The 20,151-nt window shown below is 64.4% G+C and overlaps 1 protein-coding gene and 1 long non-coding RNA gene across 2 annotated transcripts in view; both read right to left on the bottom strand.

The window, feature by feature from the left end:
• LOC309850933 overlaps window positions 1-20,151 on the bottom strand; it is a 1,194,231-nt gene that overhangs the window by 264,783 nt on the left and 909,297 nt on the right. The gene's annotated exons all lie outside the window — the stretch shown is intronic.
• LOC309850893 (uncharacterized protein) lies at window positions 61-5,727 on the bottom strand. Its single transcript, XM_082705485.1, has 6 exons — window positions 5,633-5,727; window positions 5,263-5,333; window positions 4,821-5,021; window positions 2,486-2,643; window positions 2,247-2,390; window positions 61-1,270 (listed from the first exon to the last, which is right to left on the bottom strand). Exons 2-6 carry the CDS (start codon window positions 5,263-5,265, stop codon window positions 409-411), a joined length of 1,368 nt encoding a protein of 455 aa, XP_082561611.1. The 5' UTR covers window positions 5,266-5,333; window positions 5,633-5,727; the 3' UTR covers window positions 61-408.

Here is a 20,151-nt window from a genome sequence, read left to right as displayed (position 1 = left end):
TACAACGAAAGCATTCTCCTTTATGGATACAATAGATTGGATTTCACAACTTCATTCACCGGAATGGCTCCGTTTAAGGGAGCTCCGGCTGATTTTATTACGCCAAGCCAAATTGGATGTTTGTGGTCTTAACGAAAAGTGATTGTGACATAAAATAATTTTTAAAGTAAAAAAAACCCAGCGGGTTCCACCCTGTCCCCCCTCTCTCCGTCCGTCCTTCTCACACACACCTGCCCCCAGCCCCGCCTCGGTTCCCCAGTGTGGGAAATACCAGAATTATTTGTTTGTTGATTTGTGCCCCAGAGACAGGAACTCACACCCAGGGCGGGAGTGGGGGGCACACCCGGAGCTGCAGGCCTTGTGTCCCCTGCGGCCTCCTCCGCTCGGCTCCGCCAGCCCGCCCTCCCGCTACCGCGCACTGGGCGCCCTTCTCCCCCACCAGCAGGCTCGGGGCCGCTCCTCGGGGTCCCTGGAAACGTCGAAATTCCCAGCACCGGCTTCGGAGTCTCGGGCCCCCGGAGCACCCAGGGGGGCCGGAGGTGTGCCAGGACAGCGGCTCGGCGCAGGACCGTCCGCGGGACCCTGGGGACCGGGAGCTGCGGGGCCTGGCCACCGCGTGCCAAACGCCTGCGCTCCGGGACGACCGGCGCTCACGGACCCGCTGCGCCCTCCAGCCCGGACCCCGTGCGGCCCGCGGGGAGTGGGCGTCAGCTCCAAGAACTTTCCAGGCCCAGGCCGCCCCCCGCCGCCTCTGAGCCCACCCCGGAGCCCGCGCTCTCCGCGCCCCGCGGAGAAAGGCGCCCCGGGTGGCCCGCGCGAGACAGGGGCGCGGATGGGGCCTGCTGGCCCGGCCGGCCCGGCCCGCCCGCGCCCGCGGCCCCTGCTGCTGTCACTTCTGATTGAGGTCGGCTCCGCTCTCCCGGCGGCGGCGGGTCCTGCTCTTCCCCTCCCCCACGGGCGGGCTGCTTTGTGGATCACCGAGGGAGCCCCGAGCCTGCCGGCGCCCGGTCCCCCGTCCGGGGTCGGCCTCCGGGCCGCCGCGACAGCCCCGCAGGGCAGGGCCTCGCCGAGTCTCGGGCCACGACGCGGCCGGCCCGGCGCGCGCCCTGGTCCTGCCGGGCCGCGAACCCCGCACCCGGGCGCGAGGGCGGTGCGTGCCGCGGGCGGTGCGGATGCCGGTGCGCGCCTTAAATTAGATCTTCCCGGCGCCTGACCTGGTTTTTTCTCGGCCGGATCGCGGCAGCAGCTGTTTTCTCCAGAATTCCTGCTGCTGGGGGAGGGGCGTTATTATGATTATTTTGGGGCCGTCACAACCTCCTGGAAAAATTCCCTGGCCTCGGAAAGTGTTAACAATAGCCCCGCGGATTTCTGGAGGAAGCGCCCCCGCCCCCGCTTTCTGCCGGGACGCCTTTGCCCCCAGGCTGCTGCGGGGACCTCGGCCAAGACCGGGGACCGCCGCCCCCGCCCCTGCCCCGACCCCCTGCTGGGCTTTCTGCTCCGGTTCCGCAATCTGCCTCCGCGCTGGGGTCCCGCAGGGCTCGGGACTGGGGAGCTAGGGCCCTTCTCCAGCCTCGATGGGGCGCGACGCTGGGGGGATGAGGTGGAGCCTTCCGCCCCCGCCCCTAGCCGGAGTGTCCCTTCCCCAGGAATCCTATTCCTGTTTGCTTTCGGGGTCAGCGCTAGCCCAGAGGCAGTTAAAGATTAATGGGCCGCGGCCCTGGGGGCTGGGGCAGGGGCGCTGGGGATGGAGTTCAGCACAAGTGGTACAAGTGGTAGTGGCTGGCTTTCAGTCTCTCTCTCTCTCTCTATCGGTTGGGCACATGGTCTTGTTCCAACCGCGTCGTTGAACAGAGGGTTTGGGAGGGCCGCAGGGCCTGTCCACCTGCCGGCCCGGAGGAGACTGGGGAGCTCTGTTGCCCACCGCTACTCTGCTTTCGGCCTCAGCCCTGCAGACTCCCAGGGCAAGTGTAGAAAGAGGAGGGGACTCTCGCCCTCCCAGCCCCTCCCATAGTGGTGCAAGAAGCCCCAGAAAGTGGCCAGGCTAGCTCCCGGGCCTGGGGCGTGCGGCTGATCCATCCCACTCTGCTCCCCTGTGCCGGGGCGTGGGGGGGAGTGTGGAGGGGCTGCTGTCTCTGCAGTGGTCCTCCTCTGTCAGGAAGGAGAGTGGGGAGGTCCCGCTCCCCCCACCCCAGGCCCAGAGGCCTCTCCAAGGCCCCAATCCATCCCTCAGGAGGCAGGGGCTCTACTTGTCGCCTCCAGGACTTTCCCGAAGCCTCTGGCTCTGCCCATCGATGTATTCACGCTGCTGTTCCGCCGGGTGCCTGGCCGGGAACCGCATCCCCCAGCCCGCGTGGACGGCGGGCCCTGAGCCGGTCTCCAGGCGAGTAAGGCTACAAGGACTAGACTTCACGAGTGGCTGTTAGGCACTAAAGGCGATACCATCACTCCTCCTCGTGATTTCAAAATGCAATTTATTTTAATTTACCTTTTTAAGAACTTCTGAGGCCTGATGAGGGCAGCTAGGGCGTTGGCGGAGGGACAGGCATGGCCGGGCTGAAGTGCGCCGGGGGCACAGGAGACGGAGAGGCATGGGCAGCGGCAGGCTGGGCCTCGGGCCGGCAGAAGTGGAATATTCTGGGCTGCCTTTAAAAAGCGGAGAAAAGTCACTTGGAGGCCTTGCCCTTCTGTTCCTGGGCGCTGCAGAGCAGGCTGGGGGCAGCGTTCCTGAGCCAGACATCTGGAAGCTTGCTGGGCAGGACTGCCCCCCAGGGCCCGGGGGTCTTGGGCATGGTGGTCCCCAGCTCATCCCGAGGGAAGCAGGGCTGCTTCCTCAGGTCCAGAGGGAACCTGCCTGGTGCCCCCTCCCCCCCACTGTCAGGAGCCCCCCTGTGGCTCCTTCCCCTGCCTGTGGATCACATTCCGGTTCCTGATGCCTCTGGAGGGTCCCCTGACTCCCGCTGAGGCTCTCTGCGATGCCGAGGCCTCGGGGCCCAGACAGTCCGTGCACGGGTGTCTCCTTGGTTTCTTCCGCAGCACCCGGACCCTGCCCACCCCGCGCCCAGACTGCGGGACAAGGCAAGAGCAGGGACAGGGGACCCGTGAGACTCCTTGGGGGAGCCAAGGCTGCCAGGGTGGGACCTGGCATTGAAGTGGAGGGGCCTGACTTTGCACAAAAGGGAGAAAGAAAGCACATGAAGGACCAACACTGCGGCCCTGGCTGTCACAGGACCCAAGGCCACCAGCTCCTGCCAGTCAGACCTGGCGCTGAACTGTCAGCGTGGTTGTTGTTCCCACCTATAGACCGTGAGAGCTGGGGCTCCCAGTCCAACCCCCACAGCACATGCACACGCGCGGGCACACACACAGACACACACACACAGACACAGACACACACACACACACACACACTTTAGGAGCCGTGGCCCAGAAGACCAGGACAGCTTTGCCTCCTGCCACCTGCTAGTGGCATGGGTGGGTCGGAGCTGGGGAGGCTCCTAATTGCTGTGTCTGTGCCCTCCAGTCTCCTGAGGATGACGGCGTCTATACCCGCGTCCCCCACACCTCTCACCAGGACTGTCCCGGGGCCCTGCCTGCCTCTCCCTTTTACTCTGGCCACCTCGGTTTGCGGAATTAATTGGCAAACTTCCCCAGAAGTAAACTTGAGGATGGAAATTAATAATTTTCCTGGCGTTGAACTCACTGCTAATCGTGCCAGCTGGGAGTCGGGGGCCCGGGTGCACAGGGACCCCTGAAAAGCCATTAGCATGACGAGAGCCTTCTGAGGAGCCGGGAATCCCTCCCTCAATTTAGGGGCTGAGCTGCCCGGGGGGCCAGCGGAGCCAGGGCAGGCGTGAGGGTGCTTCCGAAGGGGCCGAGCCGCCCCTGCACCCCCCATCCTGGCTCTCTTGCTGTGTGACCTGGGTCTCATGGGAGCGTCTGGAGTACTTCCTAGGGACACCAAGGACGTCCTTCACAAGGGAGGTGTGGGGCGGGGAGGGGAACCCTGACTGGATGCCCAGAGACCTCCAGGCTGGGGGTGAAGGACGCCCTTGGGAGCCGAGGAGGAGAGGCAGGGGAGGGCGGCCAGGGGCTGGGGTGGGGAGCAGGGCCACTTGCCCCCATCCGGAGACCAGTGACCGTGGTCTCGTAGGTCCACTCCAGCAGAGGGTGCCTGGGGCTTGGAGAACTTCGCCGGGACTCCCCCATCCTGTAAAGAGGCCCAGCCCCTTCTCTCTCAGCTTCCGGCTCTGGGCCAGGTGGGCCTTGTCTGGCAGGGGTGGTGAGGGGAGTTAAGTCTGTGGCCGAGCAGGCCTGCGCACATCAGGGCTCAGCTGCCCAGAGGCGAGGCGGGCCCAGCGCCCGTGGTGGGGTCCCAGCAGGATCTTGCACAGCCGGCAGCTTGCCTGGCCTTCAGCGCCTTCTGAAGGATGTGACCGTGCAGGGGCCCTCCAGGGTCCCTGGTGAAAACCCAGACGCCCTGGAGAGAGGCCTGGGAGGCCTGGGGGTGACCAGCACGCCTGTGGACGGCTCTGGCATGGCCAGTCCAACTACCACCCAGGACCCTGGATGGGCTGCAGGGTCAGTACTGGGGGCGGGGGCCTGGGGCGCCGCCCAGCCCGCCGTCCAGGCCTCCCCAGCACCTCCTTGCTGTCGCAATGGGACCACCAGGAAGCTGGGAGAGCCAGGCTGAGATGGAGGGGGAGGGGCGACGACGGGGCCAGAAGGTGGGGGCAGGGCAGCGAGAACAGCAGAAGCCCTGCTAGGCTGCAGGAACCAGGCTCCCAGCTGTCTGCCCCAGCGGGACAGGCCGTCCCACTCACCTGGCAGGTACAGAGACCACCTGTGGCCCCCCTCGGCCATCCTCTGTTTACCCTTAGCCGTGCTGACCCCTCTGTGGGCTTGGCTGTCTTCGGGTGGGCCACCACACTGCCAGCCCCAGGCCCGCTAAGAGCACTGCCGAGCTGCCCTGTGCTGTCCTTGCCGCATTTACAACATTGGCACTGTGGGTCCCCACAGCCGTCCTGCCATGGAAACGACTGTTAACCTTGAAGACAAGGTGCACAGAGAGGTTTAGTTGCTTGCCCGAGGCCACACAGCAGGACCGAACCAGGTCCATCCGATGAGGAAGCCTTCCTTTGTCTTTGTCCAAGACAACTCGTCATCCCAGCAGGGCCCCCCAGGGGCCCTTCCTCCCACCTGGGGCTGTGTCCCTGGCCCCGAGCCACCCAGCTGACCCGGCTTCCTGGGCTTGGGATCCCCTACCATGACCTCCGCACACCCAGGCTGGGCCCATTCTAGTCACTGTGGGAAATGGTGTCCTGGCCTCAGGCAAGCTGTCGAGAAGTCTCCGTGGGCTTTGGGGCATTGTCCTGGCAGAGCCCCCGCCCCAAGACGTCCCCAGGCACCCTGGGGTAGGCGTATGATAAGAGTGTGGCCTGCAGAGCAGAGGGCTGTAAGAGCCCCTCTCCGCACCCCTAACCTCGGGTAACACCAAGTCCCTCCCATTCTGCCCCTCAGGTCTCTTCTCTCATGAAAGGCCCCTTCTCAGCCTTGTCCCTCAGGTGTCATTGCCGCCCCCGCCCCCTGGCCTCCCGGACCCACACGTAGCCAGGAACCTTAACAATTCACAAACCATCCCCAAGGTCCTCGTCTAGTGGCCCTTGGTCCTCTCGACCCCAGCCCGGCCCAGCAACACGGTGGACGTTCAGGAGGGTGGCGCTGGTCTGCTGGGGAGACGCGGGAACCAGGCTGGACAGCAGAATGCACTCCCCTCCCCATCGGGCCGAAGCTGACAGGTGGGTGAGTGAGCCCAGCTGGGCCCCGGGCTCTCCGACCCCCGTCCCGGGGCTTGGGAATCTGCCATTTGGTGATGTTTTCATTGAAATGGAATTTGCTCTCTGCGTGTTTATCGATTTGAGTTCCTGGGGCCCGATGGGCCTGACTTGCACACGCTGCTCCTGCCCTGCTGTGCACTGTTCTGACCCTGGGGGGGTTGCTGCCGCTCCCCTGGCATCAGGGCCACCTCCCCTGGGTGAGTGGGGCCAGGATGGGGTGGAAGAGGGCTCCCAACTCTGCTCTCCATCCTGCAGCAGGTGTTCCCGGGGCTGTCTTGGGGTGGGCCTGAGGGGCCCCGGCAGACGCCAGCCACACGCTGATGTCCTAGAACTTGGTGCGGCACAAGCGTACCTCACGTACTGGGAGAGCCAGAGCAGCAACACAAAGGCCTTCCCAGAGGCCCTCTGAGCCCCCACACCCGGGGGCTCAGACCTGGCAGGGGCCCGTCTCTCTGCCAGCCTCACCACCTCTGGGATTCCGTCAGAGAAGAGCTTGGGAAGTCAGGGATGTCACCACTTCCCCAGCCCCTCGTCCTCAGCCTGCTCGCTGGGTACCCGTGGCTGCAGAGAGAGAGAGAGAGAGAGAGGTCAGGCTGCTCCTGTCTTCCCCTTGGACACAGCCCCTCGGAGCTCCTACCCTGTGCCCTGAGGCCCCTTGCCCCACACCCTTTGGATCTTCCTGGAGACTCTGCCAAGGGAAAGGGATTTCTCCTGGTGCCGCTCTGCTCCCAGCCCTCCAGGGAACCCTGAGCCCCACACCTCAGGCTCTCTGCCCTTCACCTCTAGCCCTCCTGGGTCCCGCCTCCTCCCTGTGCCCTGCCCCGTGCCCCTGGGCAGCTCAGAGGAGACCCAGCAGGTGCCACATCAGGGAGCCTTGTCGTTGGGACCTGGGTGTGGCTGGCGGTGCCCATGGGGGGAGGCCGGCCACACTGGGGGCGGGTTCTCTGCTCTCGTCCATACGTACCCTGAATGGAGCCCTAGGTCCGACGAGGGGGAAACCCCGGTCACAGGAGCGCTCTGGAGGCTGTCCAAGGTCAGTGGCGAGGCAGACTGAAGGGGGGGCGTCTCTTTTACAAGGAAGGCGGTTAGAGAGATGGGACAAGTAATCGCAGTGCGAGGCCCAGGCAGTGTGGGGTCTGCTGTCTGGGACTATGGACAGAACCAGGGACCAGGAGCAGAGCGGGACCAGCTGGTCTCCTGGGTGCGATAATGCGTGAAAGCCGTTCCTGGACGTCGGCAGCCCGCCTTTTCGATGCCTGCCCGACGGCCGGCCGGGTGTGCAGGACATGGTCGCAGCACCTGCCACCGACTCCCAAGTGGTTCAGAGATTGGCTTTCAAGGGAGGAGAGGGAGCAGATGCCACGGCATCTGTTTAAAAAGAGCTGCCGGTGGGGACTCTTGATCTCGGGGTTGTGGGTTCGAGCCCCACGTTGGGTGTAGAGGGTTACTTAAATAAATAAACTTTAAAAACTAAAAACCAAAAAGCTGTTGGATACAGAATCAATATACACAAATACATTTTATTTGCATGTCCTTACAGGGAGATCTCTCCTGGGGCCCTCAGGCAGCGCCCAGCCTGCAACGAAGACTTCGCGGGGATCCTAGCGTGTGCCCTGGTTTCCGGGGCCCGAACTGCCACTGCTCTGGCTCCGCAGCGTTGATGAGGGGGCGGTTCTGTTACTCAAATGCAGCTGACAGGAGTGACCACAGCCCCTAGACACCTGTCCGTGCCCCTGAGGGCCGAAGGCCTTGACGCTCTCCAGGACGCCCTTGAAGGGGAAACCAGGGTAGTTCCGAAATCCTGCCTCAAATCCGCACACCAGGAGTTTGCTGTCATTAACTAATTTCTAAAACTTTAAAAAAAGATCGTATTTATTTGTGTGAGAGCGAGTGTGGGCGCAAACAGGCAGAGAGGCAGGCAGAGGGAGAGGGAAAGCGGAGCAGAGAGCCCGACGCGGGGCTCGATCCCAGGACCCTGAGATCACGACCTGAGCCAAAGGCAGCGGCTTAACTCACTGAGCCACCCAGGCGCCCAAATATTTTATTTTTAAGTAAGCTCTGCACTCAACACCCAACACGGGTCTAGAACTTCAACCCCCAGATGGAGTTGCTGGTCCACAGGCTGAGGCAGCCAGGGGCCCTGGGTTTTTTTTTTTTATCATTTATTTGTTTGTCTGTTTATTTTCAAGAGAGGGAGAGTGCGATGCAGGGGGGTGGGGGCGACGGGCAGAGGCAGAGGGAGAGGGAGAGGGAGAATCCCAAGCAGACTTCCCCTGGGAGTGCGGGGAGTGCGGAGCCCAGGGCGGGGCTCCAGCTCTGCACCTGAGACCACACCCTGAGCCGGAAGCCTGTTAACTTGTTTTTAAACAGGAAACTGAGGCCAAGAAAGACTAAAACTCAGGAGAAGCTGGTGCTCCCCATTCCTCAGATGAGAAAGCAGGGGCGCGGGAAGGCCCCAGAGGGGGAGCAGGGAGCTGAGCCCTAACCCCCTGGCTTCTCCCCTGTGGCAGCCCCTGGGTGGGAGGGGGCGAGGTCCTCACTCGGCCTCCAGCTCCAGGACCCCGCTGACGCCCGCATCAGTGCCCCAGACCTGCTCTGCACACTTGCAGGGGAGGGGCTGCTCCGTAGGGAGGGCTTACAGGGGCCTGAGAGTGTGACGGCCACCACCGCATCTCTCTCTCCGGCCAAGAGAAAACCGCAGAAGAGAAAACAGGGTCTGGGGCTTGTGGGTTGGTGTGGACTGCTGGGGACCTACCCTCTGCACCCCAAGCTCCAAGGCCCTGGGCAGGCTCTTTGGTGCCCCTGAGGACAAGGAGCTCCGTCCCTGGGGGAGGGCACCGTCAGCCCCGGGCAGCGCCTCCGCAGCCACGGGGCCTTCTGCATTTTCACGAGGCGGCTCACACTCCGGACCCGCCTTGGTGGCCTTTGCTCATTCGTCACTGGGCTGGCTGCGGCCCCGTTTCTTCTGCTCCTTGAGACCCCAGTCAGCCTGCAGAGCCCCTCAGCCTCCCCCACCGGTAGCACAGGCCTCCAGGCCCGCTCACCAGACTTTGCCTTTCCTCCTTTAATTTGCTTTTCCTGTGCGTGAGATCCTGCAAGGGGCCGGGCCGGTGGCGGGGGGTGGGGTGGTGGCAGTGGGCGCCTCGTGGGCCTGCAGGGGGCTCTGGGCCTGCAGGGGGCTCGGGGCAGGGACAGGGCTCCGGGTCCGGCCCATCTGCTCCCTGCAGCCTCAGCTGTCCCTGGGGCCTGGGAGCTCCAGGCAGGCGGACGGACAGACAGCTCGCCTCACGACCCCCTGCCCCTCCAGGCCCAGTCAAAGATGTTCGGCCGTGGCTGGCTGGGCCGGCCTCCCTCCTCGGGCCTCTTCCTGGTCAGGACGTCCCCTCTGCTTCCCCCGACTCTTGGGTGGGCCTCACTCATGGCACCAGGCTCCCCTTGGTCCCCCTGAGCCAGCAGGCACCCCTGCATCCGTGTGTCCATCCCTTGGCCGTGGTCAGCAAGCTCAAGACAGGAGCCATGTTTCTCCGATGAGGGATGGGCCCCGAATGCAGGACTGGCATCCTGTGTGACAGTGGCCGCGGGCTGGGGGCGGTGGGGGGCTCTGAGCCCTTCATCCGGGTCTTGCCGCCCCCTCAGGATGGCTGTTACCACGTTGCCGTGAGGCCAAAGAACAGGAGCGGAGTCCCCCAGCCAGAGGGGGAGGCTGGCAGCGGGGCTTGGCATAGGGCACCGTCCTCTGCACCCCAGTGCCAGCAGGCACTGGCCATCTCCCACCCCCTGCTCCCTGCAACAGTCCCAAGTCCTGCTTCTCAGTCCCCCAGACCGCGCCTGCCTGGCCCCGCCCCGGAGCCTCTGCTCTTTGCTCTGCCAGGAATTTGTCCCCGGTTCCCAGGAATGTTGTCTCCCTGAGGACTCCGCCTGCTGCGGAGAGGCTGGGTGTCCCCGTGCCCCGCCCCCCCCCCCCCCCCCCGCCCCGACCCCGGCCTAGCAGGACAGGCCTCTCCTGACAGCCGCCTGGACCCTGCCCCACCCCTCCCCAGCTAACCCTGGGGCCAGCCTGGTGCCCGGGGCCAACGAAAGGAGGCGACAGAGGAGGAATCAGGGCCACTAGGCCTGGGTGAGGCTGATGGGGTGCTCCAAGCAGCGCCCCCATGAAGGGTCCCTGGGAGGGACACCCCCCACTCCTAAGTGGCCCAAGCCCCCTTCACAAACTGACGGACCCTGCCCTCTGCCCCCGGGGCTGGGACCTAGCCCTGTGTGGTTGGTGGGGAGGGTGGGGGGAAGCTGAGAGGCGCAGCTTCCGGGTCTGAAGAGAGCCGGAGCCCCAGTTTCCAGCACTGCTGTCAAAGCAGCGGCTCCCCACCTGCGTGGGGCCTCCCCACCTCCCGCCTTCGCCCACCCCCACCCCTCCCTGCTGAGGGCTTGGGACTCTGGCCTGGACCCTGGGTCCTAGGCCCAGGGAGCCATGGCTATGGCGTCTGCCAGGGGAAGCTGCCAGGCTGGGCTCGGCCGCCTTGGCCGGAGGCCGGTGTGGGTGTGGGAGGGAGCCTGCCACGCAGCCACACCTGTCCCGCCGCGGGCCCTGGGGTGGGGTTTCCCATCGGTGCTGGAGTAGGGTCAGGCTTCTCACTCCGCCCCGGGGCAGGGTGCAGAGCAGATGGGCCCCTGCCAGCTAGGAGTCACCGCCCAGCCTCTGGCCGGCCTGCCCCCGCTCCGACAGACGACAGACGGGAGAACCTGCGGGAAGGGGGTGGGCTAGCCTGGAGCGTCGAGAGGGAGGTTGGAGGGGCTCCCTCGGGCCCCAAGGGACAGCTCCTGCCCTGCCCTGCCTCTCCCCGCTCCTCACCCAAGCCCCTGCGTGGTGGGAAAGGGGGGCCACGCCCTGAACCTCAGTGTGTCCGGACCCCGAACCACCGTTCAGTCCACGGGCTTTTCCTCCTGATCTTGTCCCAAGCGTATCTGTGAAGTCAGAGGCGTGATGTGTTGGTTTTATTTTTTCTAAGACATGCTCAAAGAAGTTATGCATTTTATTTTATTTAAGATTTTATTTATTTGACAGAGATCCCAAGTAGGCAGAGAGGCACGCAGAGGCGGTGGGGAAAGCAGGCTCCCCGCCGAGCAGAGAGCCTCATGTGGGGCTCAATCCCAGGACTCTGGGATCATGACCTGAGCTGAAGGCAGAGGCTTTAACCCACTGAGTCATCCAGGTGCCCCAAATTTATGCATTTTAAAGAAACTTTGCAGGGTCATTTGTGGACATGCCCGGCAGCCTGGCCTGGGGAAAGGCCAATCCCTCCTTTGGAAATACCAGGCATTTCCAAATTTCCGGGGTCCGGGCAGCAGTTGGGGTACTCCGGGCAGCCCCAGAGCAGGGAGGCCAGGGTCTTGAGTCCCTCATGAGCCCCTGCCTCATCCTTGACAGGCCAGACCCCCAGAAGCAGCCTCTCTCGGCAGCCCAAGTCCTGTCTGCCCTAGGAACGGTGTGGCACCCCAAGCAGACTCCCCGTGGCCCCACAGGCATCCACATCTTCCCTACGATCGTCTGTTCGGGCTGCTCCCCTCGTCTATAAGCACCCCCACAAACCCCTTCCGAGTGCCTCCTCGGCCCACCCAGGGTGAAACAGTACACCCCAGTGACCTTGGCCCCTGGGGTCCATGGTCGGGAGAGACCAGCATGGCCAGACCTTTGTGCTGGGCTCTGCAATTCAGGGGAGATGCATACGCGGGGCGCACCCCAGGCCCAGAGCCAGTGGTTTATGCTGGACCAAGAAAGAGCCCTCCACTGCCCTCGGGAAAGGCCAGGACGATGGCAGAGCACGGAGGGCCCCTGCTGGACAGAGCCTTGGGCCGCAGGTCAGCCCCTCCCAGCCTGCCCCCTTGCCTCCAGGGAGGGGGGCTCCCCACCTTGCCCCGGGCCTGGGGGCCTGTCTCCAGGCGGCCAGATCCACTTCTGAGCTGGCTCTGCCCTGGGGCCCTCGGAGCACTTTAGAGGGAGATAAGCCAGACTGTGTGGACAGGGTCTTGGAGACTCCTGGGCTGGGTGCTGGAGGGGCTGCGTCCTTCTTCCCCAGAGGGGAGCTGTGTGTCTTGAGGCCAAGGTTACTGACGAGGAGCCCGTGCCACACCTGCCTCCACACTCAGGAACCTCCAGAGAGGTAGATCCTGTTCTAGCTGCCTTGGACAGATGGGGAAACCGAGGCACAGAGGGCTGGATACACCACTGGGCCGGGTTGGGGGTGGAGGGGAGGGTGTCAGAGCTGGGACTGAGATACAGGCTGGTCCAGACTCTGGGCAACCGGGGGCGGGGCAGAGCGCTCCCACACCACTGCCCACAGGGCCCCTGGCAGCTCAGAGCTACTACTGGCCTGGGCTGTGAGTATGGCCTTTCAGGTCCCCTACCCACCTGCCGCAGCCCCTCCGCGTTTCCTACCTTCCTGGATTCCCCTCTGGTCCAGGACAGGGAACGGAGACAAAACCTTTATTTATTATTTATCGGACAGACAGAGATCACAAGTAGGCAGAGAGGCAGACAGAGAGAGAAGGGGAAGCAGGCTCCCCGCTGAGCAGAGAGCCTGCTGCGGGGCTCGATCCCAGGACCCTGAGACCATGACCCGAGCCGAAGGCAGAGGCTTAACCCACTGAGTCACCCAGGCACCCATGGCCCCAGGTCTTGATCTCAGAGTTGTGGGTTCAAGCCCTGCGCCGGGGTTCCATGTTGGGTGTGGCGCTCACTTAAAAAAATGGTTAAGGGGCGCATGGGTGGCTCAGTGGGTTAAAGCCTCTGCCTTTAGCTCAGGATCGAGCCCCGCATCAGGCTCTCTGCTCAGCGGGGAGCCTGCTTCCCCTTCTCTCTCTGCCTGCCTCTCTGCCTACTTGTGATCTCTGTCTGTCAAATAAATAAATAAAATCTTTTAAAAAATGGTTAAAATGGTGCAATTATCTGTTATGCATGTTTTAGCACATGAAAACGGGTTATAGAGGAAAGGGCCTGGTGAGCGTCTCCCTGGGCTCGCCCCCTCCACGCCCGCCCCCTCTGAGGGTTGGAGTCCCTGCCAGGCCTGCCCAGCTTCCCAGCAGCCGAAAAGCAATTCTGCCCACTTCGTTCTTCTTCAGAGACGGCTGGGGAAGGGCGACCCCATAGGCATAGACGTGGGCTGGGTCTCGTCTATAGGGTCCCCATGTCGGCACCCTCCCACGGCTCCAGTTTTGGGGTGCTCTGTGGGCCCACGGGCCACCGCAGGAATGTGAGCCTGAGTCAGGGCCGGTCTCCTACTGCCTGCGGGCTGGTGTTGGGCCCGCAGCCTCCTTCCCGGGCCATGGAGGCTACACGGAAATCGCCCCACGGGGTCTGTGGGAGGAGTATCGGTCTCCATGCGAGCCTGTGCCGCGGCTCCTGGTGGGGCTCCTGGTGGGGCTCCAGGACCAAGCTCCCCCTTGCGGCCCCCAGGGGGCATTTGGATGCCCGTGACTGAGCCCCTGCTGGAACAAAGCCACAGGGTCACCCTCGGGCCTCACCTAGTTCTGCAGGAGGAGGCGGTGCCACTGTTTCCAGGCTGTGCTGCCTCAGGGCAGATGCTTAAGCTCTCGGAGCCTCATTTCCCTGACCTCTGAAGAACCTAAGGCCGGGACTGGAAAATCCCTATAGGACAAGCACTTACTTGTCTGACCTAACTCGGAATACGGCCTCTCAAGGGTGGGGTCCAGGGGAGGCTGTCTCTATGTAGGTGGTTTAACAAGAACCCCATTCCCCATCTCCCCAAAAGATACGCCCACCTGCAACCTGGGAGTGGGCGCTTCCTTGGAAGATGGGTCCTTGTCTGACCACCGTCAAACAACCCGCAGGGGCAGATCCGTGGAGGTCATGGTTACCGTCCTGGGGAAGGAGCCGTAGGCCCCAGTATTCTGCCTTGTCGACTCCCTGGAGCCCAAGGCCTGAGCCTCGAACTCCCTTCCAAGAGGGCCTGTGCCCGGTCTGACCGGCAGGCCGCGCGCGAGGTGCCCGCAACGGACCCCCGCGTGTCCGAGGTCCTCTGCAACCCTCCGTCTTCTCATCCGCCAAGCAGGGCACCCTCAGCTCCCTTGAGCATTGGAGGGTACCCCCCAAGTCATATTTCCCCAAAGGCTTGGTGGCTTGGGAGGCAGACATGTGATCATGGCTATGAGCGTGCAAGGTCCCCAACGGTCACAGTCTCGGGAGGGCGCGGTCCGGGTGGAGAGAACCCGCTGAGGCCTCCTCAGGCCCAGGCGGACCCTGGCTGAGCGGGCTTCAGCCCCAGCGTGACCCCAACTCCCCGACCAACTCTCTGAGGCCTGGACCGGCTGTGACCTGAGGGTCTGGCCCTTCTCGCCCGGCCCTCCAGAGTCAGGGTGGGCGTCCCAGAGGGAGCAGGAGCCCTTGCGGGTGCCCCCTTGTCCCGGCCATTCTCGCCCCCCACAGGAAACAGGCCCCAGCGGCGGTGGCCTTGGCCTGGGTGCCCAGGTTCGCGCGCTGGGCTGCGCAGGCCCGCGGGTGTGGAACCGATTTATTCGGTAGCTTTGCTGCTGATTAGTTGCAGGTGAGTGGACGGCACGTGGTTCGTGCTGTAACAATATTTTGGGACAATTAGATTGAAACCACATTGCTGGAGGCCTGCTGGCAGCTCGCCGCAGCCCTGCACTCTCCCTGCCCTTTGTGGCTCCCGGGCCGGCCAGGCCACCCCCAACCCTCCGGGGGCCTCAGGGCCTCCCACCCGCACCCCCGTCCAGCTCTTGCCCTGGCCTCCAGCTGACCCCGGCTTCCAGTTGCTCCAGGAAACAATCGCTGGGGTCTTCCAGGGGCAGGTGGGGGTCCTGGGGGGCCCTGAGTGGGGCTTCCAGGCTGGATGGCCACCCCCTCCCCCAAAGGTTTCTCTCCGCACACCGCTGCCCCTGCCCGGGCTACAGTCCCTGGAGCACTCCTGCCCTCCGTCCCAGCCAGCTGCTCCCCTAGACTGTGCCCTGCAGGAGAGCGGTCCCAAGCCCGGTGACCCCCGACGGGAGGGCACAGCTGAGGCCGAGATGGCCCAGCTGCTGGTGGGGGTCCTCTGTCTTGCCCCCCACCCCTGGACCATGCCGTGGGCAGAAGGGCCTAGAGGCTGGGTTGGCCCTCTCACTGCAGGCGGGAGGGGGCCGTGCTTCCTCCGCAGGCCCTTGGAAAAGGCCGAGGGCACAGGGTCCATCCTGCAAGGGGACCCCTCAGGCCAGGCTCGGACTTGGGGAAGGGGGTAGTCCATGAGGTCTGAGCACGGATTTTAAACCAGACACACCAAGTCCACTTTGAGTCTGGGGACATGTGCATGTCCGGAGGGCATGGGGAGGGAGGCGTGTGGCACCTCCTGGGGCGGCGTCAGGGGCTCAGAGCCCTCCTTCTCTTCCTCAGACGCTCGGGGGTGGTGCTTCGGGCCCCAGCCCTGGCGCAGAGCATGCCGGGGCCCTGCAGTGCGGGTGGCGTGTGTGAGGGACCCCCAGACCAGGGGCTCCTGGGTCTTTCAGCCTGCTGGGCGTGAGGGGCACAGGTGAGGGGCCGCGCCCCGCTCTGCTCCTGCCTGCCAGCCTCTGGCCCAGGCACCTGCAAGCCCCCCAGGACCCCCGCAGACATGGGGGTGTGGGGACCCCGAGCCCCAGTACAGCTGCGGTAAGCGGAGAACTCGCTGTTCGCTACCGGATGACGGTGTTTATCGGTCTTCTGACGTAATCTCAGAAGGCTCGTTAGCAGGCTGCGTTTCTAATGCTTCCTGAGCACTCAGAGGGCTTTTCCAGAATGGGGTTTTCCTGGAGTTCTGCTCACTTGCCCACGTTTGTTCCTTCCCTGGGATCCTTGGCTCTCTCTGACCGGCCTTCTACTCCAGCGCCGCCCGTGACGTGTTCCGTTCCAGGAACACAGATCCGGAGCCTGAAACCTCAGGCGTGTCTGACGTCGGGGAGGCCGCCTGGCTGGCCCCGGCACACAGAGGGGAAAGCCAGCTCTTCCCTCCAACCCTACTCTTCTCGGCCTCCCCTCGGCTCCATCCTGGGAGGCCCATCTTCACTCTGGGACTTGAGGCTTGGTACTGTGGAGGTCGCTCTGGGCCCTTGGCTCCATGACTCTCTCAGAGGGACCCTGCCCTGTGTCACTGTCCTGTCTCTGTGTCTGTGTCCTACCAGAGCCCCTGGACTGGCCCAGGAATGCAGAGGAGAGACGGGGTGTGAGGGCCAGGAACGACCCAGTCCCGGGTGGGTAGGAGCCTCTCAGAGCCTTTCGGAAGGTCCTGAGCCTGGCCGGCCTCTTCCTTTCTGGGTGTCCCCGGAGCAGATCTCCAAGGCCCGCTGCAGCCTCGGGGCCCAGCAGGGAGAGCACATCGGCAGGATCCCCGAAGGACAGAGAGACACCGGCTCCCCGGCTGTGGCCTCACGGAGCTGGGGCGGGAAGCATCCAGAGAGCACCCCTCGGGGCCGATGGGAAGCAGCCCGGGCTCCCAGCCCCAAAGAACCGAGACGCACTGTCAGCAGACACGCGGTGTGGGGCGGGAAACCTCAGCCGGTCAGTGGTCCCCTCTGCCCCCGCAGCCCGACAGTCCCCAGGCTTTGGTGGTCCCGGGCATCCCCGTGGCTCCGAGCAGACTCTGGCCGCTGCCCTCACCCTCACTGGCTCCCAGGGTGTCTGGAGCGTGGGGAGCACCTGTCCCACCTGTGGCCAGGGACAGAATCTACTGGGGCGTTTGCCACATCTTGGGGGCCTAGCCTGGGTCGGGGTCCCGGTGTGCTCCTCACTATGTGGGTGTGCGCACACCCAGGGTCAGCCCACATGAGCCGGCGTGGGACAGGAAGCAGGAAAGGCGGTGAGGCTCCTCCAGGAGCGACCCTCTTCAGCGGCACACGGGGTCCCCTGGGAACCGAGTCCCCTCTGTCCCCAGACTTTGGCCTGGCAGCCCTGGCCTGGCCTGGGAAGGGAGGGTTTTCCTCCAACCCTAGCTGTGCGGGCGAGAAGGGGTCCCCTGCGGCAGGCCCCGTGGGGTGCCCAGCCCATCGCTGGTCCTCACCCCGCCAGCACAGGGTGGAGGGCAAGCTCCCTGAGCGTGCGGGGCTCGCCTGTCTGGGTTGAAAGGGCAGAGGCACACGCATGTTTCCTTCTGACGAAAGAGTGGGGCTCGGGACACCCCCGTCAGCAGGTCAGCCTGCCGACCGTGGGACTTCTGGAGTCGGGGCGGGTGCCCGGCCCGGCCGGCCAATCAGAGCAGGCCGCGCGTGGGTCATGTGCGGGGTCCCTCGGCCCGCCCAGCCTTCGGGTGTGGTGGGGTGGGTCCAGGCAGTGGGCAGAGCTCCTGGCCGCAAGCGTTGGGCACAACGGGAGACATTGCCTTCTCGGTGTGGACCCAGGACTGGCAGCAGCAGCCGTGCCTAGAGTTAGCGATGCAGACCGCGGAGCCCGGACCTGCCACAGTGGGTGGGCCGGCAGTCTGCGGCTCGCCGGGGCGGGGTGGGCGGTGAGGCCCGCTGGGTGGTGCCGCCGGCCGGACCTCCTGCAGCCAAGCGAGAAGCGCCCCGTGTCCTTTGCCCACAACTTGCTCAGTCCCAGGGTCTCACCTACATCCCTCTTGCTGTCCTTGCCCTGCCGCGTCCTGGGAAGGTGCCTTCTCCCTGTCCTTCCAACGTAACAGCGGCAGGTCCCCCTGGGCCGGTGCCCTCCCTCGCCAGGTTGGGGCTGTCTGGGGTGGGGGAAGGGAAGGGGGACTTGGTGGCGGGGGGAATCGAGTGGAGTAGGGAGTGGGGGCGGGGGGAGGCACCGGGTGGTCCTGATGCCCAGTGTGGCTCCCACGTGAACCAGGGCCCACGGCCCTCGGTCCTCAGGGGCTGGGGCCAGGCTCTGTCCCCCAGCATGGCCTCACTGCAGGGGGCTGGGGACACTGCTTGCTTCCAGTAAAGTGTAGAATCAGCCTTGGGCACTGACAACGAGAGCCCCCGCTGGGCCTGTGAACCGGCCACACTGGGGCTGGACCAGCCTTCCTCTGAGCCGCTGGGACGTGCATTCGGAGGCTGTGTCCTCGGGAGGAGGGTGCACGTCGGGGAGCCTCCAAGGGGAGCACCCGCGGGAGCCAGCGTGGGAGGCACACGTGAGAACAAAGGGCCAGGGTGTCCCAAGGAGAGAGCGGGGAAGTGGAGGCAGGCGGGGTGGGTCCCCCAGGACAGGCCATCCGGAGAGGTCCCAGCAGGGGCACTGGGCAAGCGACTGGGAGCCTGGGAAGGCCGGGAGCCACCCCCAGGAGAATGGGCCCTCGTGGAATGCATCATGGCCCTCCGGAAGCACCAAGTGTCAGATTATTTCCAGGAAGTTTTGGCAGCCCTGGTTTTGCCTTTGTCTGCCTGGTGGGCTCTCTAGCATGACGGTGGGGGGGAGGGTGGGTGCTCCCCTGGGGAGTGGGGGGGTCTACTAGGGACCCAGAGCAGGAGCTTGTTTCCTGAGAGGCAGAGGCTGCTGACACCCGTCTGCCCACCGAGTCCACGGGACGGTCCCAGCACGCCAAGTGTGGGCTTCTTGAGCACATGTCCACTCTGGTCACCGGTGTCCCCAGGTGTGAGCGTTCATGGGACTTTTCTGACCCATGGGGGATGCAGCCCAGGCACCCACGTGCCGGCCCCTGTCAGAGCATCTGTATCAGGCTTCCCTGTGTCCCCACATTCTGGGGTCACCTCCCCGGGGGCCATGGGGCTCTTGCTCGGGACCTGCCTTAGGGGGTACACAGGGGCCCCCCAGCAAGGGTGCTAGTCTCCCGGGGCTGCCATCACAGAGGACCACGGAGTCAGTGGCTTTGAACAGCGGACGTGATTGTCTCCTAGCTCTGGAGGCCACAGGGCTGGTCCGTCGGTGGCTCTGGGGGAGAGCCCCGCCTCGCCTCTGCCCCAGTTCCCGGGCCATTCCCGGCACGCCTTGGCTTGTGGCTCTCCCCTCTTCCCTGCATGAAGTGTGTCCTGCCGTCTCCTTACAAGGACGCCCGCCACTGCTGTAGGGGTCGCCTACCCCAGGGGGATCTCTTCTCGGGATCCTTACCTTAATCACATCTGCAAAGGCCCTACTCTACATCAGGCCACGTTCGGAGGCTCTGGGTGGACACCATTCACCCTGCCACAGTGAGGGACCCCGGAGTACTCCTGGCCCCGTGTCAGGGAGTTGCTGGGAGGCAGCTGACCGGAGCTTGAGTGAAAGCTTCAGCAGAGCAGGTGTGACAGGAGGAGGGATGAGTGGAGAGGGGCTTCTCCCCGGGGGTCTGCCTGGGAGTGGGGGGCCCTGGCCGGGAAGGGGGAGCAGGCCGTGGAACAGACCCTGGCCGGGCAGAGCCCGTGGTGACCTGGCCACACTTGTGTGCCAGGAAGAAGAGGGGACGGAGGTGGGGTCCCCTGAACCCTGGAGGAACAGGCAGCTTTGACCCACTGGTCAGGCCTGACCCGGTCAGGACCTCACTCCCTGCGCCCATTGCGCACTGGCCGCACCCGGCTCTGTCTCTCCAGCCCCAGCCACTGCCCACGGGCTCGCTCTGAGGGTGCCTGCGGCTCACCAGTTGCTTCCACCGGGGTATGGGGCCTGTGGTCAGAGGAGTGACCGTCAGATGGCAGGACAGGACCCTTGGTGTGGGTGTCGGTGTCCCTGGAAGGGGAGGGCACTGATGTCTGCCTCTGTGCTGCTTCTCCCTGGTGGGCCCGGTGTGGCTGGAGAGGAGGGCGGTGGGGGGCTGCGAGCCTGGGTCTGGCACTTTGGAAACCTCTAAGAGTAAGAGGGGATCAGCCCGAGGGGCTCATCTCTGGGGCCTGAAGCCATCACGACTGGGGACTAAAGGGAAACCGACAAAACCCCAAACCACCGACAGAAAGAGAAACTTATTACACAAAATGCTTTGAAATTTCTGCCTGATAAAAGCGTCGTTATTAACAAATGTCGAAAGGCAGCAGACGAATCAGGAAACGCAGACAGGAACCTCTGTGAGACTGGGCCACACAGCTCCCGGCGGAGAGCCGCGGAGCCGGGGACGGAGAGCATGTGGCAGGGGACCGCGGCGTGACGGGGCCAGGGAAGTCCCACGCGACCCAACCGTTCCAGTCCGTGGCGTCCATCCAGGGGAGAACACATGTTCACGTGCAGCCTTACCCCGGAAAGTTCCGTAAGAGCCCCACCTGGAGCAGCCCAGATGTCCAGCCACAGACATGGTCCCCCAGGCCATGGTCACCAGCCCACAACAGGAGGACACACCTCATTAAGAACCCCGATGTGTCTCAGAATTGCTGGGCTGAGCGTGGGAGCCAGTGCCTTCCGCATGATTCCATTTGTTAA

This window comes from Mustela nivalis (assembly GCF_964662115.1).
Source record: "Mustela nivalis genome assembly, chromosome: 17".
Classification (NCBI taxonomy): domain Eukaryota; kingdom Metazoa; phylum Chordata; class Mammalia; order Carnivora; family Mustelidae; genus Mustela; species Mustela nivalis.
The sequence above is the reverse complement of the archived record's forward strand: the minus strand, read 5'-3'. Positions and strand labels throughout refer to the sequence as shown.